The 18621-nt window shown below is 42.9% G+C and overlaps 1 protein-coding gene across 5 annotated transcripts in view; it reads right to left on the bottom strand.

Moving 5' to 3' along the window:
* Positions 1–18621, bottom strand: part of tll1 (tolloid-like 1) — a 393309-nt gene that overhangs the window by 8543 nt on the left and 366145 nt on the right. For all 5 annotated transcript variants that reach the window (XM_059964873.1, XM_059964872.1, XM_059964869.1 and 2 more), the window contains one exon: positions 2301–2551. In XM_059964873.1, the coding sequence (XP_059820856.1) occupies positions 2301–2551 (251 nt within the window). The remainder of the gene's footprint in view (positions 1–2300; positions 2552–18621) is intronic.

Raw genomic sequence — 18621 nt, 5'->3', positions numbered from 1 at the left:
AGCAGTGTCTAATCACATTGGCCAAACTTGCCAGGACTGGCCTGTCTGAACTTAGAGCCAAATATCAGCACATTGTAATGTTGGTGGCAATTAATTGTAGCAGTTGACTTGCAGAAGGTTACTTCAACAAATAAAACAAACCTTGTTTTATGAAACACACACAAAATGCTGGAGGAACTCAGCAGGCCAGGCAACATCTGTGGAAAAGAGTACCGTCAACGTTTCGGGCCAAGACCCTTTGGTGGGACTGGAGGAAAAATGCTGAGAAGCAGATGGGAAAAGAGAAACACAAGGTGATAGGTGAGACCTGAAGGGGGAGGGTTGAACTAAAGAGCTGGGAAGTTGATTGGTGAAAAAGATACAGGGCAAGAGAAGGGGGAATCTGATAGAAAAGGACAGAGGGCCATGGAAGAAAGAAAAAGGAGAAGCACCAGAGGGAGGCAATGGACATTCAAGCAGATAAGGTTAGAGAGGGAAGAGGAAATGGGGAAAGGTAAAGAAGTGGGGGGGGGGGGGGGGGGGAGGGGTGGAAAGCATTACCAGAAGTTCGAGAAATCGATGTTCACGTCATCAAGTTGGAGGCTACCCAGACGGAATATGTGGGGGACGTGGAAACTGGTGAGGTGGTTGCTGAGGACAAGAGGAACCCTTTCCCTGATAGGGAGGATGGGGTGAGGGTAGACATGCGTGAAATGGAAGAGATGCAGTTGCGGGCAGTGTTGATGGTGGAAAAAGGGAAGCCCCTTTCTTTGAAGGAGGACATCTCTTTCATTCGTGAATGAAACGCCTCATCCTGAGAGCAGATGCAGGAACTGAGAGAAAGGGATAGCATTTTTACAAGTAACAGGGTAGGAGGAGGTATAGTCCAGGTAGTTGTGAGTGTCCGTGCATGTGTAATAGATATCAGTAGATCAGCTGTCTCCAGAGATAGAGACAGAGAGATCGAGAAAGGGGAGAGCATGTCAGAAATGGACCAGGTAAATTTGAGGGTAGAATGTCCTCACCTATCATCCCACCAGACTCTGTGTCCAGCGTATAATTCTCCGCAACTTCTGCTCCCTCCAATGGAATCCCACCACCAAGCATATCTTTCCCTCTCCCAACATCTCCTCACCCCGCCACTTTCTGCTCTCTGCAGGGATCACTCGCTACATGTCTCCCTTGGCATGAACAGTGAGTTCTCGAACTTCCAGTAATGCCCCCCCCCCCCCCCCATTCACCATTCCGCATTCTCTATTCCCTCTCTTACCTCCTTGCCCACCCATCACGGCCCTCTGGTGCTCCTCCCTTTTCTTTCTTCCATGGCCTTCTGTCCTCTTCTGTCAGACTACTCCTTCTCCTGCCCTGTATTTCTTTCACCAATCAACTTCCCAGCTCTTTACTTCATCCCCCCTCCCGTTTTCACCTATCACATTGTGTTTCTCTCTCCCCTCCCCCCATCTTTTAAATCTTCTCCTCAGCTTTTTTTTTCCCAGTGCTGCTGAAGGGTTTTGCCCCAAAACATCGACTGTACTTTTTTTCCATAGATGCTGCCTGGCCTGCTCAGTTCCTCCAGCATTTTGTGTGCATTGCTCAGATTTCCAGCATCTGCAGATTTTCTCTTGTTTGTGCTCGTTTTACTGAAGAAGGTAATGGTCTTGAATAAATGTAGGATATTTCCATTGTAACTTCATCAGGACCCTGGAGGAAGTGCCACTGGAATTAGCTGTAAATAACTGAATACACCAAAGGATTGGTCCACATCCCAACTTACAGCAGATTGGGCTAACCAGAGAGTCTCTGATTGTGTTAATACATGCTGAGAAAGAAATGGAAGGATAAGGGAGAGCCAAACGTGAACGATGCATGAAAAGAACATGGATGATGTTTCTACACTGCAAGATTATTTGCCATGTTGTTCTACATCAACAACATTTATATATGCCCAACAACCAAAGTGTTTTGTATCCAAGTTCTTGCATTTCTTTTCTCTCTTCTATTTTCATTCATCTTCTTTGATTTACATTTCCTCTGGGTGGCTGTGATCCACCACATCTTTCAGCTGTTACATTTCTGTCATTCAGCTTCTCTTTATTTTCTCCTACCCTCTCTACTCTTTGCAAATTGTTTGATTTCTAACTGTTCTGAGATCTGACATTGTCTGGTGTCTCACCTGCTATTTCCATCATTTTCTACTTTATTGTAGGTTTCCATTACCAGCCAGCTTCTCAGGCAAAGATCATCAATAATTTACAATTTCATAAAATAACTCATAGTTAGAAATCTTGATATAAATCCTTTGAAGTTGGCTTATTCCTTACCCCTGATCCACAGAACTGTCCAAGCCTTGAAGCAGTGGTGTCAAACCCATCAAATATTTCAATAAAGTCGTAGCCACAGTCAGCTTCCACTTCCACTTCAAATGTTTGGAAGGATAACTCCACTCCATAACCTTTTTCTGCAACAATCTGCCATTCACAATCAACCTGGCCTGGATAGTTGTTGTCCCCAAACTGTGCATGGGAGTACAGCTCTTTGGATATAATTTCAGCCCGCAGTCTCCCACCACATTCTGAAACAAAGAATTTAACAAGTAAGCAATTTGTCAATTGGCACATCTGGTTACAAGACATGGAAGGCATGGAAATCCATTCAGAAGAAATTTAATACTATAATTTTAACTTCACAGCCTGATTATCCTCATTATGAGTTTTCTAAAATCCATTCTCAATTAGACATTAACTGTCTTTCTATAAATTGTTAACTCTTTTCCCCACACTACGTAACTAAACATAAGCATAAACATTAAAAGTTAATTTGATCCTTTTAGTAAATAAAAAAAAAGTAACAATTTAAATTTGTTTCAAAACAGGAGTGTAAATTAGACAAGGATTGAACAATGACCCATATTCTCCAAGAGCGTGGGCATAAGTATATATTTTAAAGAAGAAATTGAAGGTGGAGAGAGGCTGGATGGAGTCAAGGAGAGCTTAGGGGCTAACCTGAGAGCAATGCCACCAATGGCCCAATGACTAGAATCACCTGTGCAAGAGACTGGCTCATAAAAGCACAGGGATTATGGGGAGACTGTAAAACAAGCTAGCATTGTAGTGTAGTACTTAGCACTGCTCTCTATAGTACCAGCGACCCAGGTTCAATTTCTGTTATTGTCTGTAAGGAGTTTGTACGTTAGCCCCGTAACCATGTGAGTTTCCTCCAGGTGCTCCAGTTTCCTTCCACATTCTAAAGACATTCTGGTTGGTAGGTTAATTGGTCATTCTAAATTCTTCCATGATGAGGCTGTGGCTATATTGGGGAATTGCTGGGCAGTATGGCTCAAAGGGACAAAATGGCCTATTGCACACTGTATCTCAATAAATTAAAATTTTAAAAAATAAACTTCCGAAAATTTGCAAATTCTAAAATAAGCATGAGATTGTGAAATTAAAGTTTAGATGAACTGGGAGATGACAGACACAGGGCTATGGGGAACAGGGACAATGTGTAAAACAGGGTAAGGGACTTCTTTCATGAGGCACGATGGGAGACGTGCTTTAGTTTGGGATGCTGACAATCTCACACTAGCTGGGGCAGCCTTTATTTCAAAGGGAAATAGGCTTTCTCATATCATTACTATGGGTTACCCTACTTCCCTTAGTAAATTTGCTACAAAGGTCAAGTTCCGGGTCAGGAAAGACCGAGCCACCCGGATTTTACAGTCAGCAGAGACACTGCAAAATCATTGCTATCTATAAAAGTAAACTGAAACTTAACTGGCACAAGTTTCCCAGTGAGGATTTTCCAGAACTGTTGGAAGAAATTCTTCCTGTTGAGTCATAAATGCTGCATTGACAAGTCTTGCTCACGGACATCCCCCAAGTTCCCAGACAACAGTCAAAGGCTTACATCTGGCTGTTGCTCTAGGTGGGGAGAGGGAAGAAGGGAGGCATAACAGGGTGCAGTGGACAGAGGAACTGGAAGAGTGTTGGCAGTTGGAAAGAGAATGAGAGAGGGGATGGAAAGTCAGAGTGGAATGGAATGAAAGGCAAGGCTGAGGAAGGAGAGAGAATGACAAAAGGAAAGAGAATGAGAGGTGAGGGAAATATAGTGGGGCACGTAAGAAATGGAAGGAGAGAGGGAGGGACAGCAGGAAAAGATGAAGGGATGCATTAGAGAAGTCTGAAAGGAGGATTGAAGGATGAAGGTCAGGCTATTCAACAGCAAGAGAGAGCAGGTGGAGTTCTTGGACCCTTTGTGCTTAATTTGCCATTTAATGCATCCTGACCGAGCTTTTACCCCACTTTTATGTACTGACCACACATCACTTGATTGTTTACGAGGTAAAAAAAGAGTGGTGGATGGGTAAGTAGAGACCGTGGGAATTAAAGTGCACCTGCTGACATTGTTTTCAGAGACCAGTATGGACCGTTGGAATGCTGCTGTTTATATGGATCGGGAAGAAGATCGAGTAGGAACAATAATCAGAGATTCAGAGGAAAGGGAGAATAAAACAGAACTGACAGTTTTTATTGGGTAGGAGTGTGCCAGACAAGGGTCTGGAACTTAAGCAATCACATCTCCTGTGGAAACCAAAGGCATGGAAGGGGATGGTAGAAATTTCCTTGGGATCAAGATATGGTAGGACTAAGGATGACATTAATAATTCACCTGGCAGACATCCCAGTCCAACCTCACACTGGACAACAAGGTCCCATTCTCTGCGAAGCTCCTGAAGGAGCAGTGCCTGCGAAATAACATAAATCCATCCAGCTCCACTGAGGACATAATGTCTGAACAAAAAGTTGATTTAATCTTGAAGTATCATTAAAACCTGTGTGGATGAGTTTGTGCCTATGAAAATTTGCTGCACATTCCCGAACCAAAAGCCATGAGTGAACCAGGAGGTTAATTGTCAGCAGAGCATTGAAGTCAAGATCTAGGAAGATTTAACCAGATCCCAACATAAAGATGCAGCTATAAAAGCAGCAAGACAGTGGCTATATTTCATTAGCAGTTTGAGATTTGATTTGTCTCCTAAAACATTCAAAAACTTCTATGGATGTACCGTGGAGAGCATTCCGACAGGCTGCGTCATTGTCTGCTATGGGGTGGTGGGTGCTACTGCACAGGACTGAAAGAAACTACAGAAAGTTGTACAATTAGTCAGGTCCACCTTGGGTACTAGCCTCCGTAGTATCCAAGATATCTTCAAAGAATGGTGCCTCAGAAAGGCAGCATCTATTATTAAGGACACCCATCACCCAGGACATGCCCTCTTCTCACTATTACCATCAGGTAGGAGGTACAGAAGCCTGAAGGCACACACTCAGTGATTCAGGAACAGCTTCTTCCCCTCTGCCATCTCATTCATTTACAGACATTGAATCCTTGAACACTATCTCACTTACTTTTATTATTTCTGTTTTTGAATGATTTTTAATTTAACTATTTAACATACATGTATATACTTAACGGTTATTGATTTACTTAATTATATTTTTCTATATTATCATGTATTGTATTCTTGTTGCAAAGTTAACAAATTTCACGACAAATGCCGGTGATATTAAACCTGATTCTGATTCTAAAGGGCCTGGACAAATTTACAGTGATGCTAACTGACACTGAATTTGTTTTTATGTTTCACTTGAGAATGGAAACTGAATCAACTTGCACAATAATAAATACAAACAGCTCATCTTATTGAATTACCAGGCTTTTAAAAAAAATTTTGATCGCATACACAAATAATCTTTTTTAAAAAATGCCTGCTTGACTGTATTTTATGCGATAAATATATAGATGGGGCCCTAACATGGCATTTGAGTTCAACTGGGCAGAGGATGGCAATGCAAACTTCACCTCACTATAAACACGAGAAAATCTGCATAAGCTAGATTCTAATATTATTGTATATATTAATATTCTCTACTTTATTATTAATTTGGTCTGCACACTTCTAGGTGTGGTTTTAAGTGTTGCTGCTGTAACGAAAGAATTTCCCACTCGGCATCAATAAAGTACTTATTATTATTATTATGCTGGAAATCAAAGCAACACACACAAAATGCTGGAGGAACTCAGCAACTATGGAAAGAAGTAAACAGTCCCGATGAAGTGTCTCTGTCCAAAACGTTGACTGTACTCTTTTCCATAGATGCTGCCTGGCCTGCTGAGCTCCCCCAGCATTTTGTGTGTACTGCTTCACCTTATTATATCAGCTTTAGAGTGATTAATCAGATCTCCTTTAAAGACACATTTCAAAATTGGCAATAATTTTTTATTAAATTATACTTCAATAGAGCCCTAGAACAGAAGCATTTCTCTTAGCTCCAAACAAAACTGCAAATGGCTGCACTCCTCATCACACATGTTCCCCCCATCCCCCTGCTTGAATTGATCAACTGGAATTCATCAGCCCCCAACCAACCGACTGCATCTGAACCAGCAATTGATTCATTCAGCTGAGGTCAGACTGGCACTGAAGCAATCACTCTATTAACCACACGTCCAATTTCTCGGCTGGAACTGCAATAAGCTGATCACTCTCTGCAAATCTCACATAAAACAGATAAAACCAAAGTAGGATAAGGCTGCTGGGCAAAGCACAATAAAGGTAAGGGAATGAAACACAGCTGTTAGCTGGTGTTTGGTCTCAACGTGATTTAGAATGGAGCCCAGCTGTGTTTTCCAAGTTAACCTCCAATGTTAAGATTTGACATTCAGCAAGAATCCAGATTCAATAGAAAACATCCTTTTGTTTTAAAGCAGGGTATGTAACAGGAAAGTTAATATTTGGCTTCAATACATTCCATTGAAAGTAATCCTTCACTTCAGTTGAGTGAAGTTCTTCGTGGTAGTAATTATTGTGGAATTGTGTATTTGGACAGCCTGAGACTGACTCCAATCAGCAGAAATGAAGTAAAAACCAAAATTTAAACAGAACACTGGATAACAAAGGTTTTGCTTCCTGAACACTTTTGGGTGTATCTTATGTATTTTGGGCTGCTGATGATGAAAATCACCAGGAAATTTCCCTATCAAGCACTGTTTTTTTTTAAAATAGCTTGTATTTGTTATTTCAATTCATAATTCAAGTCGGTCAAAATGTTGCCCACAGTGTAAACCTTAAAGTTTTCTATCTTGTCCAGACATGATTTGACAGAGCAGATTCTGCACGGCCAGACAGGTTTTAGAAGTACGGCTATTAAGAATATAGCTCAGATACACCAAGTACTGTTGTTTCATTTACGAATGGGATGGCCGTGCTAAAGAATCTTATTACATTAAAAATGATTGGCCACTCTGTAAGCAGTTGCTTCCAGGTCAGAAAAGTGTGGCACATATGCTACATGTAGATTCAACAAAGATATTTTTTACCTTCTCTTCATTTAAAACAGGGGCTTATGAAAATTTTTGAGAAAGCAATGAACAAGAAAGGTGAAGGTTTTTGATATTTGAGACAAACATTTCCTGGAATAAATATTGCCAAGGTTAAGGAAGACATTTTTGTTAGTCCACAAATCAAGCAAGACAGTATTAAATAACACACACAAAATGCTGGTAGGACACAGCAGGCTAGGCAGCATCTACAGGGAGAAGCATTGTCGACGTTTCGGGCCGAGACCCTTCGTCAGGACTAACCGGAAGGAAAGATAGTAAGAGATTTGAAAGTAGTGGGGGGAGGGGGAAATGCAAAATGATAGGAGAAGACCGGAGGGGATGGGATGAAGCTAAGAGCTGGAAAGGTGATTGGTGAAAGTGATACAGTGCTGGAGAAGGGAAAGGATCATGGGACGGGAGGCCTCAGGATAAAGAAAGGGGGGGGGGAGCACCAGAGGGAGATGGAGAACAGGCAAACAACTAAATATGTCAGGGATGGGGTAAGAAGGGGAGGAGGGGCATTAACGGAAGTTAGAGAAGTCAATGTTCATGCCATCAGGTTGGAGGCTACCCAGCCGTTATATAAGGTGTTGTTCCTCCAACCTGAGTTTGGATTCATTTTGACAATAGAGGAGGCCATGGATAGACATATCAGAATGGGAAAGGGACGTGGAATTAAAATGTGTGGCCACTGGGAGATCCTGCTTTTTCTGGCGGACTGAGCTTAGGTGCTCAGCAAAATGATCTCCCAGTCCGCGTCGGGTCTCACCAATATATAAAAGACCACACCGGGAGCACCGGACGCAGTATACCACACCAGCCAACTCACAGGTGAAGTGTTGCCTCACCTGGAAGGACTGTCTGGGGCCCTGAATGGTGGTGAGGGAGGAAGTGTAAGGGCAGGTGTAGCATTTGTTCCGTTTACAAGGATAAGTGCCAGGAGGGAGACTGGTGGGAAGGGATGGGGGGGGACGAGTGGACAAGGGAGACGCATAGGGAGCGATCCCTGCGAAAAGCAGAAAGGGGGGGGGGGAGGGAAAAATGTGTTTGGTAGTGGGATCCCGTTGGACGTGGCGGAAGTTACTGAGAATTATATGTTGGACCTGGAGGCTGGTGGGGTGGTAGATAAGGACAAGGGGAACCCTATCCCGAGTGGGGTGGTGGGTGGATGGGGTAAGGGCAGATGTTCGGGAAATGGGAGAGATGCGTTTGAGAGCAGAGTTGATGGTGGACAAAGGGAAGCCCCTTTGTTTAAAAAAGGAAGACATCTCCTTCATCCTGGAAAGAAAAGCCTCATCCTGAGATATGGCGGAGATGGAGGAATTGTGAGAAGGGGATAGCCTTTTTGCAAGAGACAGGGTAGGAAGAGAAATGGTCCAGGTAGCTGTGAGACTCTGTAGGCTTATAGTAGATATCAGTAGATAGGCCATCTCCAGAGATGGAGACAGAAAGGTCAAGAAAGGGGAGGGAGGTGTCGGAAATGGGCAAGGTAAATTTGAGGGCAGGGTGAAAGTTGGAGGCAAAGTTAATGAAGTCAACGAGCTCAGCATGTGTGCAAGAGGCAGTGCCAATGTCGTCGATGTAGCAAAGAAAAAGAGGGGGATGGATACCAGTATAGACTTGGAACATGGACTGTTCCACAAAGCCAACAAAAAGGCAGACATAACTGGGACCCATATGGATGCCCATGGCTACACCCTTGGCTTGGAGGAAGTGGAAGGAGCTAAAGGAGAAATTATTGAGAGTAAGAACTAATTTCGCTAGACGGAAGAGAGTGGTGGTAGAGGGGATTTGGTTAGGTCTGAAATCCAAAAAAAACTGAAGAGCTTCGAGACCATCTCGGTGGGGGATGGAGGTATATAGGGACTGGACGTCCATGGTGAAAATAAGACAGAGGGGGCCAGGGAACTTAAAATCATTGAAAAAATTCAAAGCATGAGAAGTGTCACGAACATAGGTGGGAAGAGATTGAACAAGGGGGGATAAGACAGTGTCAAGGTATGCAGAAATGAGTTCAGTGGGGCAGGAGCAAGCTGAGACAATAGTTCTACCTGGACAGGCAGGTTTGTGGATCTTGGGTAGGAGGTAGAAATGGGAAGTGCGGGGTGTGGGAACTATGAGGTTGGTGGCAGTGGATGGGAGATCCCCAGAGCTAATAAGGTTTGGTGATGGTATAGGAGACAATGGCCTGGTGCTCCTTAGTAGGGTCATGATCAAGGGGTAAATAAGAGGAGGTATCAGAGAGTTGTCGCTGTGCCTCGGCCAGGTAGAGGTCAGCACGCCAGACAACAACAGCTCTCCCCTTATCAGCAGTTTTTATAGTGAGGTTGGGATTGGTGCGGAGGGAGCAGAGAGCAGAGCGTTCGGAAGGAGTGAGGTTGGAATTGGAACAGGGTGTGGTGAAGTCAAGATGGTTGATGTCCCATCGGCAATTAGCAATAAAGAGATCCAGAGCAGGCAGAAGACCAGAGCGGGGTGTCCATGAAGAGGAGGAGGGTTGAAGACGGGAGAAGGCGTCATCGGTGGGGGTAGGAGAGTCCTTGTCAAGGAAGTAAGCTCGGAGACGGAGCCGGCGGAAGAAGAGTTCAGCGCATTGGCATACGCGGAACTCACTGAGGTGTGGGCGAAGGGGGACAAAGGTGAGGCCCTTACTGAGGACAGAGCGCTCTGACTCAGAGAGTTGAAGGTTGGAGGGAATGGTAAAGACCCGGCACGGATGAGAGATGGGATCAGAGGGGGGAGGGAGGCTGGTAGTGTCAGTGGAGAGGGGAGGGTTGGGGTGAGAGGAAGATGGAGCCTCTGAGGGCCCAGGAGCTGACAATGGGATCTGAGGGAGAGGGGATTGCAGGGTGGTGGTGGGGGAAGGGGAGATGGGAGTCGCAATCGCAGCACGTGAAGACTCGGCCTGGAGTTCAAGGCTGGAGTCGCAGTTGGTGGTTGCACAATCGCTTTGAAGCTGTCCATGGTCATTGGAACCCGTGTTGATGGTGCTGGAGTCCAGGTTTTCAATATGCCCTGGGTCGCTGGGGCAGCCGAGATTGACGGCCGAGGCCAATCCATTGCTGTTGGAACATGCAGTGTTGGCGCTGGAGTCCAGGTTTTCAGTATGCCCTGGGTTGCTGGGGCAGCCGAGATTGACGGCCGAGGCCAATCCATGGCTGTTGGAACATGCAGTGTTGGCGCTGGAGTCCAGGTTTTCAATATGCCCTGGGTTGCTGGGGCAGCCGAGATCGACGGCCAGGCCTGGGGTCGTGATATGAAGTCCGTGCTCTGGGGTCTGCAGATGGAAGATCTTGCGATCCTTGCAGGACGTGATAAAGTCAAAGAAATGGTGATTGCACGCGTGGATCCGACAGAGGATGAAATAACGAACAGGTCCATTGCAAACGGAGAGAAACGTGTCCCGGAGGCGTGGAAGGGATTGTGATAGGTTCGCCAGGTACCTTCTCATGGCGGAGAGTGTCACCCTCAGAGCTCGACGGGAGAAACAACGGGAGGCAGAGTCAATTAAATGTGAGTACCTGGGATCCTCAGAAGGTCCAAATTGAGAAGCTCGAAAATGGATCCCAAAGCCAACTGGAGTCAGTTAGCGGTGGAGACACGTTCCAAGGAAGGATATATGGCTGTAATAACGGGTCTGGGTCAAAATATGATTGAAAAGTTGAAGGGCCGAAGGAATTATAGATGGGGAGCAGTGAGAGAGGGTTTCACTGAACTCCCATCAAAGAGAAGATTTAAACTTCTTCAGTGTAGGCATCGCTGGCAGAGGCTTCGCAGTAGTGAATTTAGAGCAAACACGAGGAAATCTGCAGATTCTGGAAACTCAAACAACAACACACATAAAATGCTAGTGGAACACAGCTGGCCAGGCGGCATCTATAGGGAGAAGCGCTGTTGACGTTTCGGGCCGAGACCCTTCGTCAGGACTAATCGAAAGGAAAGATACTAAGAGATTTGAAAGTACAGGGGGGAGGGGAAATGCGAAATGATAGGAGAAGACCGGAGGGGGTGGGATGAAGCTAAGAGCTGGAAAGGTGATTGGCAATCGTGATATAGACCTGGAGAAGGGAAAGACATTATTGACATGCAATTCGAAAAACTTCTAGTGGGACCAGAGAAAATCACCTGGAAGGCATTCATGGATATTGTTGAAAAATTTCTTGGCAACTGTAGAGCACCAAACTACATGCAGCTGGTTGGCAAAATGCTTCAAGCATACAAAACCATTGAAATGCAACATGTCACTAACAATATATTTTCTGCATTCACATTTAGACTTTTTCCTGCAAATCTTGGTGCTGTCAGTGACGAGCATGGTGAAAGGGCATTACTGAACATTGTGGTCATGGAGAAACGGTATCACGGCAACTGGAATCCACCAGTGCTGGCTGATTATTGTTGGACACTTAAGCCAGAAGCCTCAAACACTGTACAAATGAAAATCATCAATAAAGCATTTTTAGCTTAGTTGAACTATTGCAAAGTGCCAGCAACATTATGTAATTAAATGCATTATATTCAATAAAATTTAATTTCGTTTCTCCAAATTTCTACGTGATACAAGTAGTTTTAAATTACATTTGTGTTCAACTTCAAGCAGTCTATAATAAATTTTAAAAAACTCAGAGGAAGCAACACTTCTTAAAAAAATTGCTCTCGAGTGTAATCAATGGGTCAAGAATATTTGTGGAGAACTAGAAAGAGGTAATGTTTTGGGTAAATGATCCTTCAGTAGTGACAGCAAGTGAGTGGGTGCATCAATGCCAATTGTCGCTATCAGTGCTGAATGACCAACAGAACAAACATATAGAATAATGCTGGCCACTTCAATTCTCGCTGCCAAGTGGACAGATTGCCTGAATACTTTTGAACAATTCATCAATAGCACTAGCCTCATGGTTTAACTTCCTATGCACTCAATGACTGCAGTTGGGGTATTTTTTTGCAAAATCGTTAAGGCAATCAAATAATCAGCAACTCTTTCTAAATGGCTTTTGTTGCTCTGGAGGGAATGGGTGAGTTACAGAGCTGATTCCATGCCTGTGTCTGAATACCCCTTGAGGAGCTCTGTACATGACCTCAAACCTTAATTTGACTTAATGGGAACCATCAAAGATAATTTGCTTATAAGTGTGTTTTGTTTTAAAAGCTGCCTTAGTAATAAAGTAGTAATAAAAATACTGAGATTTCCTAAAACTGGATATATTGGCCTGGGACTTGTCCAATTAATGCAATTTCCATGGAAAGTAAAGAAAACTCTCAGCTGTAATTAATTGTGACCACGGTACTTTCTGTGTAGCTTACATCAGTTGGATCTCACTGGTGCAGGCCCAGTGTCCTGGATTCCAGTGTGTCATCTAAACCACAGCGTAGTCTCCAATGGAGCACTATAGCACTTCAACGCCAGATGCACTATAAGGTTTAACAACCAGGAGAGTCCCAAACTCTGTTTTCCAAATAGTCATGTAAGGGTTTTCAAATTCCTCTGATACTTGAAAATTAAGCATTTTTTTAGAAAGCTAATATTATGTAAAGATGGTTAGGATCACATCTATAGTAAAAACATTAAACTAAGACAAAATAATTGGGGAAGAACAGGAACTTATCTTTCTTGCTTCACTTTGTCTACAGGCTACAATCCCCACTTTAGCCAATGGGCTTTCAAGTGTAACTTAATGCAACATCTGAGGAGTGGTTCTCCAGTGCAAGTCCTGGGGATCTGAACAAGATTAATCTGCTCTGAATAAGCTGTCAGATTTAGAATTCTGAACTCGTCTGTAGATTTGGAACATTTAAGTTTGACATTAAGCATTGGAAATCTTAATGCAACTTCCTTATAATGGTTATCTGCAAGCATTTCATACAGTTATGTAGATAATCATGTCTCTTTTCTTTAATAATTTTCATACTCTTTGTTTAATGTCCATGCCAGGCATGAATACTATAAATGACACAAAGTGCAGAATGAATATTCCTTCTTTGAAAAACTTAAGCTCTTCCTGAATGTTCTTTTCCTTTGCTGTACTGGTTTACAGATCCATAGGCATCAATCACTTCAGCGTATTGCTTTAAGGTGCCAAAAAAATAGTTTGTAATTCAACACAAAATAGTACATTTTCTATAGAGTGTCTGGACAGTACTTCTCACTATGGTTTTGTACTGAGAATTTCCCAACTAAACATTATTGCATGGCGAAAACTAAGTCTATCTGATGCCGGTAATCTGAAATCAAGATAGAAAATTTTGCAGACACACATTAACATCTGCAGAAAGAGAAACAGTCAAGATTTCAGATTAAAGATAATAGCTAGTACAATGTATTGGACCAGAAGAAAACTCCGATGAAATCATTGTTGTTGGCTGAATCAAAGGTGGTGATGACTCCGCATAGAGGAGGGAGACCGACAATCTGGTTGAATGGTGCCACAACAACAAACTCTCACTCAACTTCAGCAAAGTTAAAGAGTTATTTATTGCCTACAGTAGGAAGAAATTGGGGGTCCATGAGCCAGTGCCCATTATGGCATCAGAGATGGAGAGAATCAGAAACATCATCATATCAGAGGATCTGTCCTGGGACCAGCACGTAAATGTAATTTCAAAGAGAGCATGGCAGTGTCTCTACTTTCTTAGAAGTTTGTGCAGGTTTGGTATGTCATCTAAAATTCTGATGAGCTTCTATAGATGTACAGTGGAGAGTATCCTGACAAGCATCACAGCCTGGTATGGAAACACCAGAGCACAAGAACTAAAAAGCCTACAAAAAAAGATGGATACAGCTCAGTTCGTCACAGGAAAAGCCCTTCCACAACTGAGCACATCTACAAAGAACGTGTCCCCAAGAAAGAAGCAGCATCTTTCATCTGGGACTCCCCACCTCCTTCCCCCCATCAAGCCCTCAACTATCCTGGTCATGTTTTCTCCTTGCTGCTACATTAGAGTGAATGTAGAGGAGCCTCAGGTCCCACACCACCAGGTTCAGGAACAGTTATTACCTTTCAACCATCAGGCTCCTGAACCGTTGTGGATAACTCCGCTCACCACAACACTGAACACAACCTCTGGACTCACTTTCAAGGACTCTACAACTCCTGTTCTCAGTTTTATTTATTTACTTATTATTATTAGTTGTTTTTTTCTGTACTTGCACAATTTGTCAGTCATTGTGTGTAGTTTTTCATTAATTTTATTGTACTTCTTTGTTTTACTGTAAATGCCTATAAAAATGAATCTCAGGGTAGTGTTTGGTGATATACATGTACTTTGATAATAAATTTACTTTGAACTTTGAAAACTTAAGTGTCAGTGGAAGGATTTGGATCTAGTGCATTTACTCACTAGGTTTTTAATGGGGACATGATTTGAAATGCGATACAAAAACTTGGCTTTTATTGCCCTACACATATTAGTAATAATAATACTTTATTGATCCTTTCATTACAGCAACAGCTTTTAAAAACACACTTAGCAGTGCACTTAATTAATAATAAATACAGCATAATAATGGGGCTGTTGTGGATAGTGTGGAGGGCTGTCAGTGGTTACTGTGGGACATTGATAGGTTGCAAAACTGGGCTGAGAAGTGGCAGATGGAGTTCAACCCAGATAAGTGTGAGATGGTTCATTTTGGTAGGTCAAATATGATGGCAGAATATAGCATTAATGGTTAGACTCTTGGCAGTGTGGAGGATCAAAGGGATCTTGGGGTCCGAGTCCATAGGACACTTAAAGCAGCTGCACAGGTTGACTCAGTGGTTAAGAATTCATTCAGTGCATTGACCTTCATCAACCGTGGGATTGAATTTAAGAGCAGAGAGGTAATGTTGTAGCTATATAGGAACCTTCTCAGACCCCACTTGGAGTACTGTGCTCAGTTCTGGTCACCTCACTACAGGAAGGATGTGGAAATCATAGAAAGGGTGCTGAGGAGATTTACAAGGATGTTGCCTGGATTGGGGAGCATGCCTTATTAGGGTAGGTTGAGTGAACTCTGTATTTTCGCCGTGGAGCGACGGAGGATGAGAGGTGACCTGATAGAGGTGTACAAGATAATGATAGGTGAATAGTCAGAGGCTTTTTCCCCAAGGTGTTTGGAAGTAGGTTCAGAGGAGATGTCAAGGATAAGCTTTTTATGCAGAGAGTGGTGAGTGCGTGGAATGGGCTGCCGGCAACAGTGGTGGTGGAGGCTGAAATGATAGGTTCTTTTAAGAGACTCCTGGATAGGTATATGGAGCTTAGAAAAATAGAGGGCTATGGGTAAGCCTAGGTAGTTCTAAGGTAGGGACATGTTTGGCACAGCTTTGTGGGCCAAAGGGCCTGTATTGTGCTGTAGGTTTTCTATGTTTCTAATAATGTAAAAACAGTAATAATATAAACAATACAAGTAATGTAAATGAAGTGTTCAAGATGATTAGGGGATTTCATTGGGTAAGTAGAAATTAATTCCTTTGATGAGGTTCTAAAACAAGGCAAAGCAAAATTATAACTACATTATTCAAGGAGACATCAGGTTAGCTGAAACCTAGCACCCCTCCCCCAAAACATGCAGAGGCTTTGCCCAATGAAAATCTGAAAACTGAGATAACAGACTTCTGTTAGGGAAATATATTATGCAATTATGAAATCATTGCAGGGAAATGGAATTAAATTCAAATCGGTCTTGATTGAACTGATTCCATCCTCCATTTCCTAAAGGATTCTACAGTCATGTGACTTCCACCCTCAAGAAATTACTTAATATCAGTACAGTGCAGAAAATTTTGGAAATTCTCTAAAAGCAAAGTGGCAAAATGTTTCAATCTTCTTCAACTTTTGCAATCATTGGGTGAATACGATTTCATTAGCAGTAATCCCGGGACAAATTTCATTTTCTTTCTAACTATTTAGACACATCCTTCTAGAAAGGGTTTACAGTAATTAATAGGAAATCAGAATGATCTCTAATAGAACAGAACCACCAGCGATGTGAACCAAAGATACTGTATACGAATACAGTTACATACTGTAGTCCAAAGCTGGATATCAACAAAGTGTATACATTGAATATCAAAATAAATCTTTTAATTTTAATGCTATATCTATTTGGAACAGTAGAGGGTGTCATAATGTCCCTTTCATATTCTAATGATGCAGCCCATATCTTAATGCAGAATTTCATCTTTCATCTTCAAATTCAGTTGAAAGTTAAAACTGGGATGTAGTCCACCTGGTCCTGCTGAATTACCCACCTTATGACCCTTTCAATCTGCCTGGCACTTTTCCCTTTGTAGTATCAATGGCACTCACTCCTGCTCCCTGACACACTGCAAGTGTCCTCCACAGAGAAGACTGATATAAAGTATCCATTAAGTTCATCTGCCATTTCTTTGCCCACCATTACTACCTCACCAACATCATTTTCCAGTTGTCCAATCTCAATTTTCACCTCCTTTTTACTCTTTATATAACTAAAAAATCCTTTGGTATCCTGTTTTATATTATTGGCCAGTTGGGCTTCATATTTCATCTTTTCCCTATCTAGTTTTTTTTAGTTGACTTTTGTTGGATTTTAATAGCTTCCCAGTCATCCAAGTTACTACTCACTTCTGCAACCTTATATGCAGTCCTTAACTTCCCTTGTCAGCCATAGTTGCCTACCCCTGCCATTTGAGAACAACTTCTTCTGTGGGACATATCTATCCTGCACCTTGTAAATTATTCCCAAAGAATTCAGCCATCTCTGCTCTGCCGTCATCCTGCCAGTATCCTCCTCCAATCTACCCGGGCTCGTCTCTCGTGCCTCTTTATTCCATTGTGATATTGATACATGTAAACTTGTAATTTCCCCTCTAAAATTGCAGTATGGATTCAATCATATTATAATCACTGCCTCCTGAAAGTTCCTTTACATTAAGCTCTGAGTTATTAAACACATAATCTAAGACAGCCTTTCCCCTAGTATCACAAACTGCTCTAAAAAGCCATCTCGTAGGCATTCAACAAATTCCCTCTCTTGTGATGAGACACCAACCTGATCCCCTTGCATATTGAAGTCCCCCATTACAATTGTATCGTTAACCTTATTACATGCCTTTTCCAGCTCCCTTTGCAACCTCAACCCCACATCTTGGCTTCTATTTGGAGGCCTACATATGATTCCCATAACATTTTATTTACCCTTGCAGTTTCTTAACTCCAGCCACAAAGATTCAACATTCTCTGACCCTATGTAATTCAATCTCTTACCAACAGAGCCACACCACCGCCTATACCTTCCTGCCTGTCCTTTTGAAACAAAGTATTGTCCTTTGATGTTAAGCTCCCAACTATGACCTGCTTTCAGCCATGACTCAATGATGCCCACGACATCATACTGACCAATCTGTAACAGCACTATGAATTTTTCCACCTTATTCCAAATGTTATATGTATTTAAATACAGTACCTTTAGTCCTGCATTTTTGCCCTTTTCAATTTTGCTTCTGTGGTACAATTTAACTCTTTGCTGTGTTTGTACCACATCATTGGCTTGTCCTTCCTTATATTCATATTACATCCATCATGTACTTGTAAATCTACTGGCTCATCCTCAGCTCTACCCTACTGGTTCCCATTCCCCTGCCATATCAGTTTAAACCACTCCCAACAGCTCTAGTAAACCTGCCCGCAAGAATATTGGTCCTCCTCGGATTTAGGTGCAACCTATCCCCTTTGTACAGGTCACACCTGCCCCAGAAGAGGTCCCAATCATCCAAAAATCTGAATTCCTGCACCCTGCTCCATTTCTTCAGCCATGCATTTACCTGTAACTTCATTTTATTCCTACCCTCACCATCGCATGGCACAGGCAGCAATCCCGAGATTACTTCCCTTGGGGTCCTGCTTCTCATCTTCCTTCCTAGCTTCTTGTATTTCATTTTCAGGAACTCCTCCCTGTCCTTCCCCTATTGTTGGTACCAATATGTACCACGACTTCTGGCTGCTCGCCTCCCCCTTTCAGGAAATTGTGGACATGTTCAGAAACATCACGGAACCCGGCACCTGGGAGGCAAACTACCATTCCGGATTCCTTTTTGTGTCCACAGAATCTCCTATCTGTCCCCATAGCTATAGAATCCCCTATTACTGCTGCCATCTGCTTCAGTTCCCTACCCTTCTGAGCCACAGGGCCAGACTCAGTGCCAGAGGCAAGGCCATTGTAGCTTCCCCTAGGCAGGACCCCCCAACAGTACTCAAAATGGAGTACTTACTGTTGAGAGGGATGACCACAGGGGTGCTCTC

This window comes from Hypanus sabinus, chromosome 3 (assembly GCF_030144855.1).
Source record: "Hypanus sabinus isolate sHypSab1 chromosome 3, sHypSab1.hap1, whole genome shotgun sequence".
NCBI classification, from domain to species: domain Eukaryota; kingdom Metazoa; phylum Chordata; class Chondrichthyes; order Myliobatiformes; family Dasyatidae; genus Hypanus; species Hypanus sabinus.
The sequence above is the reverse complement of the archived record's forward strand: the minus strand, read 5'-3'. Positions and strand labels throughout refer to the sequence as shown.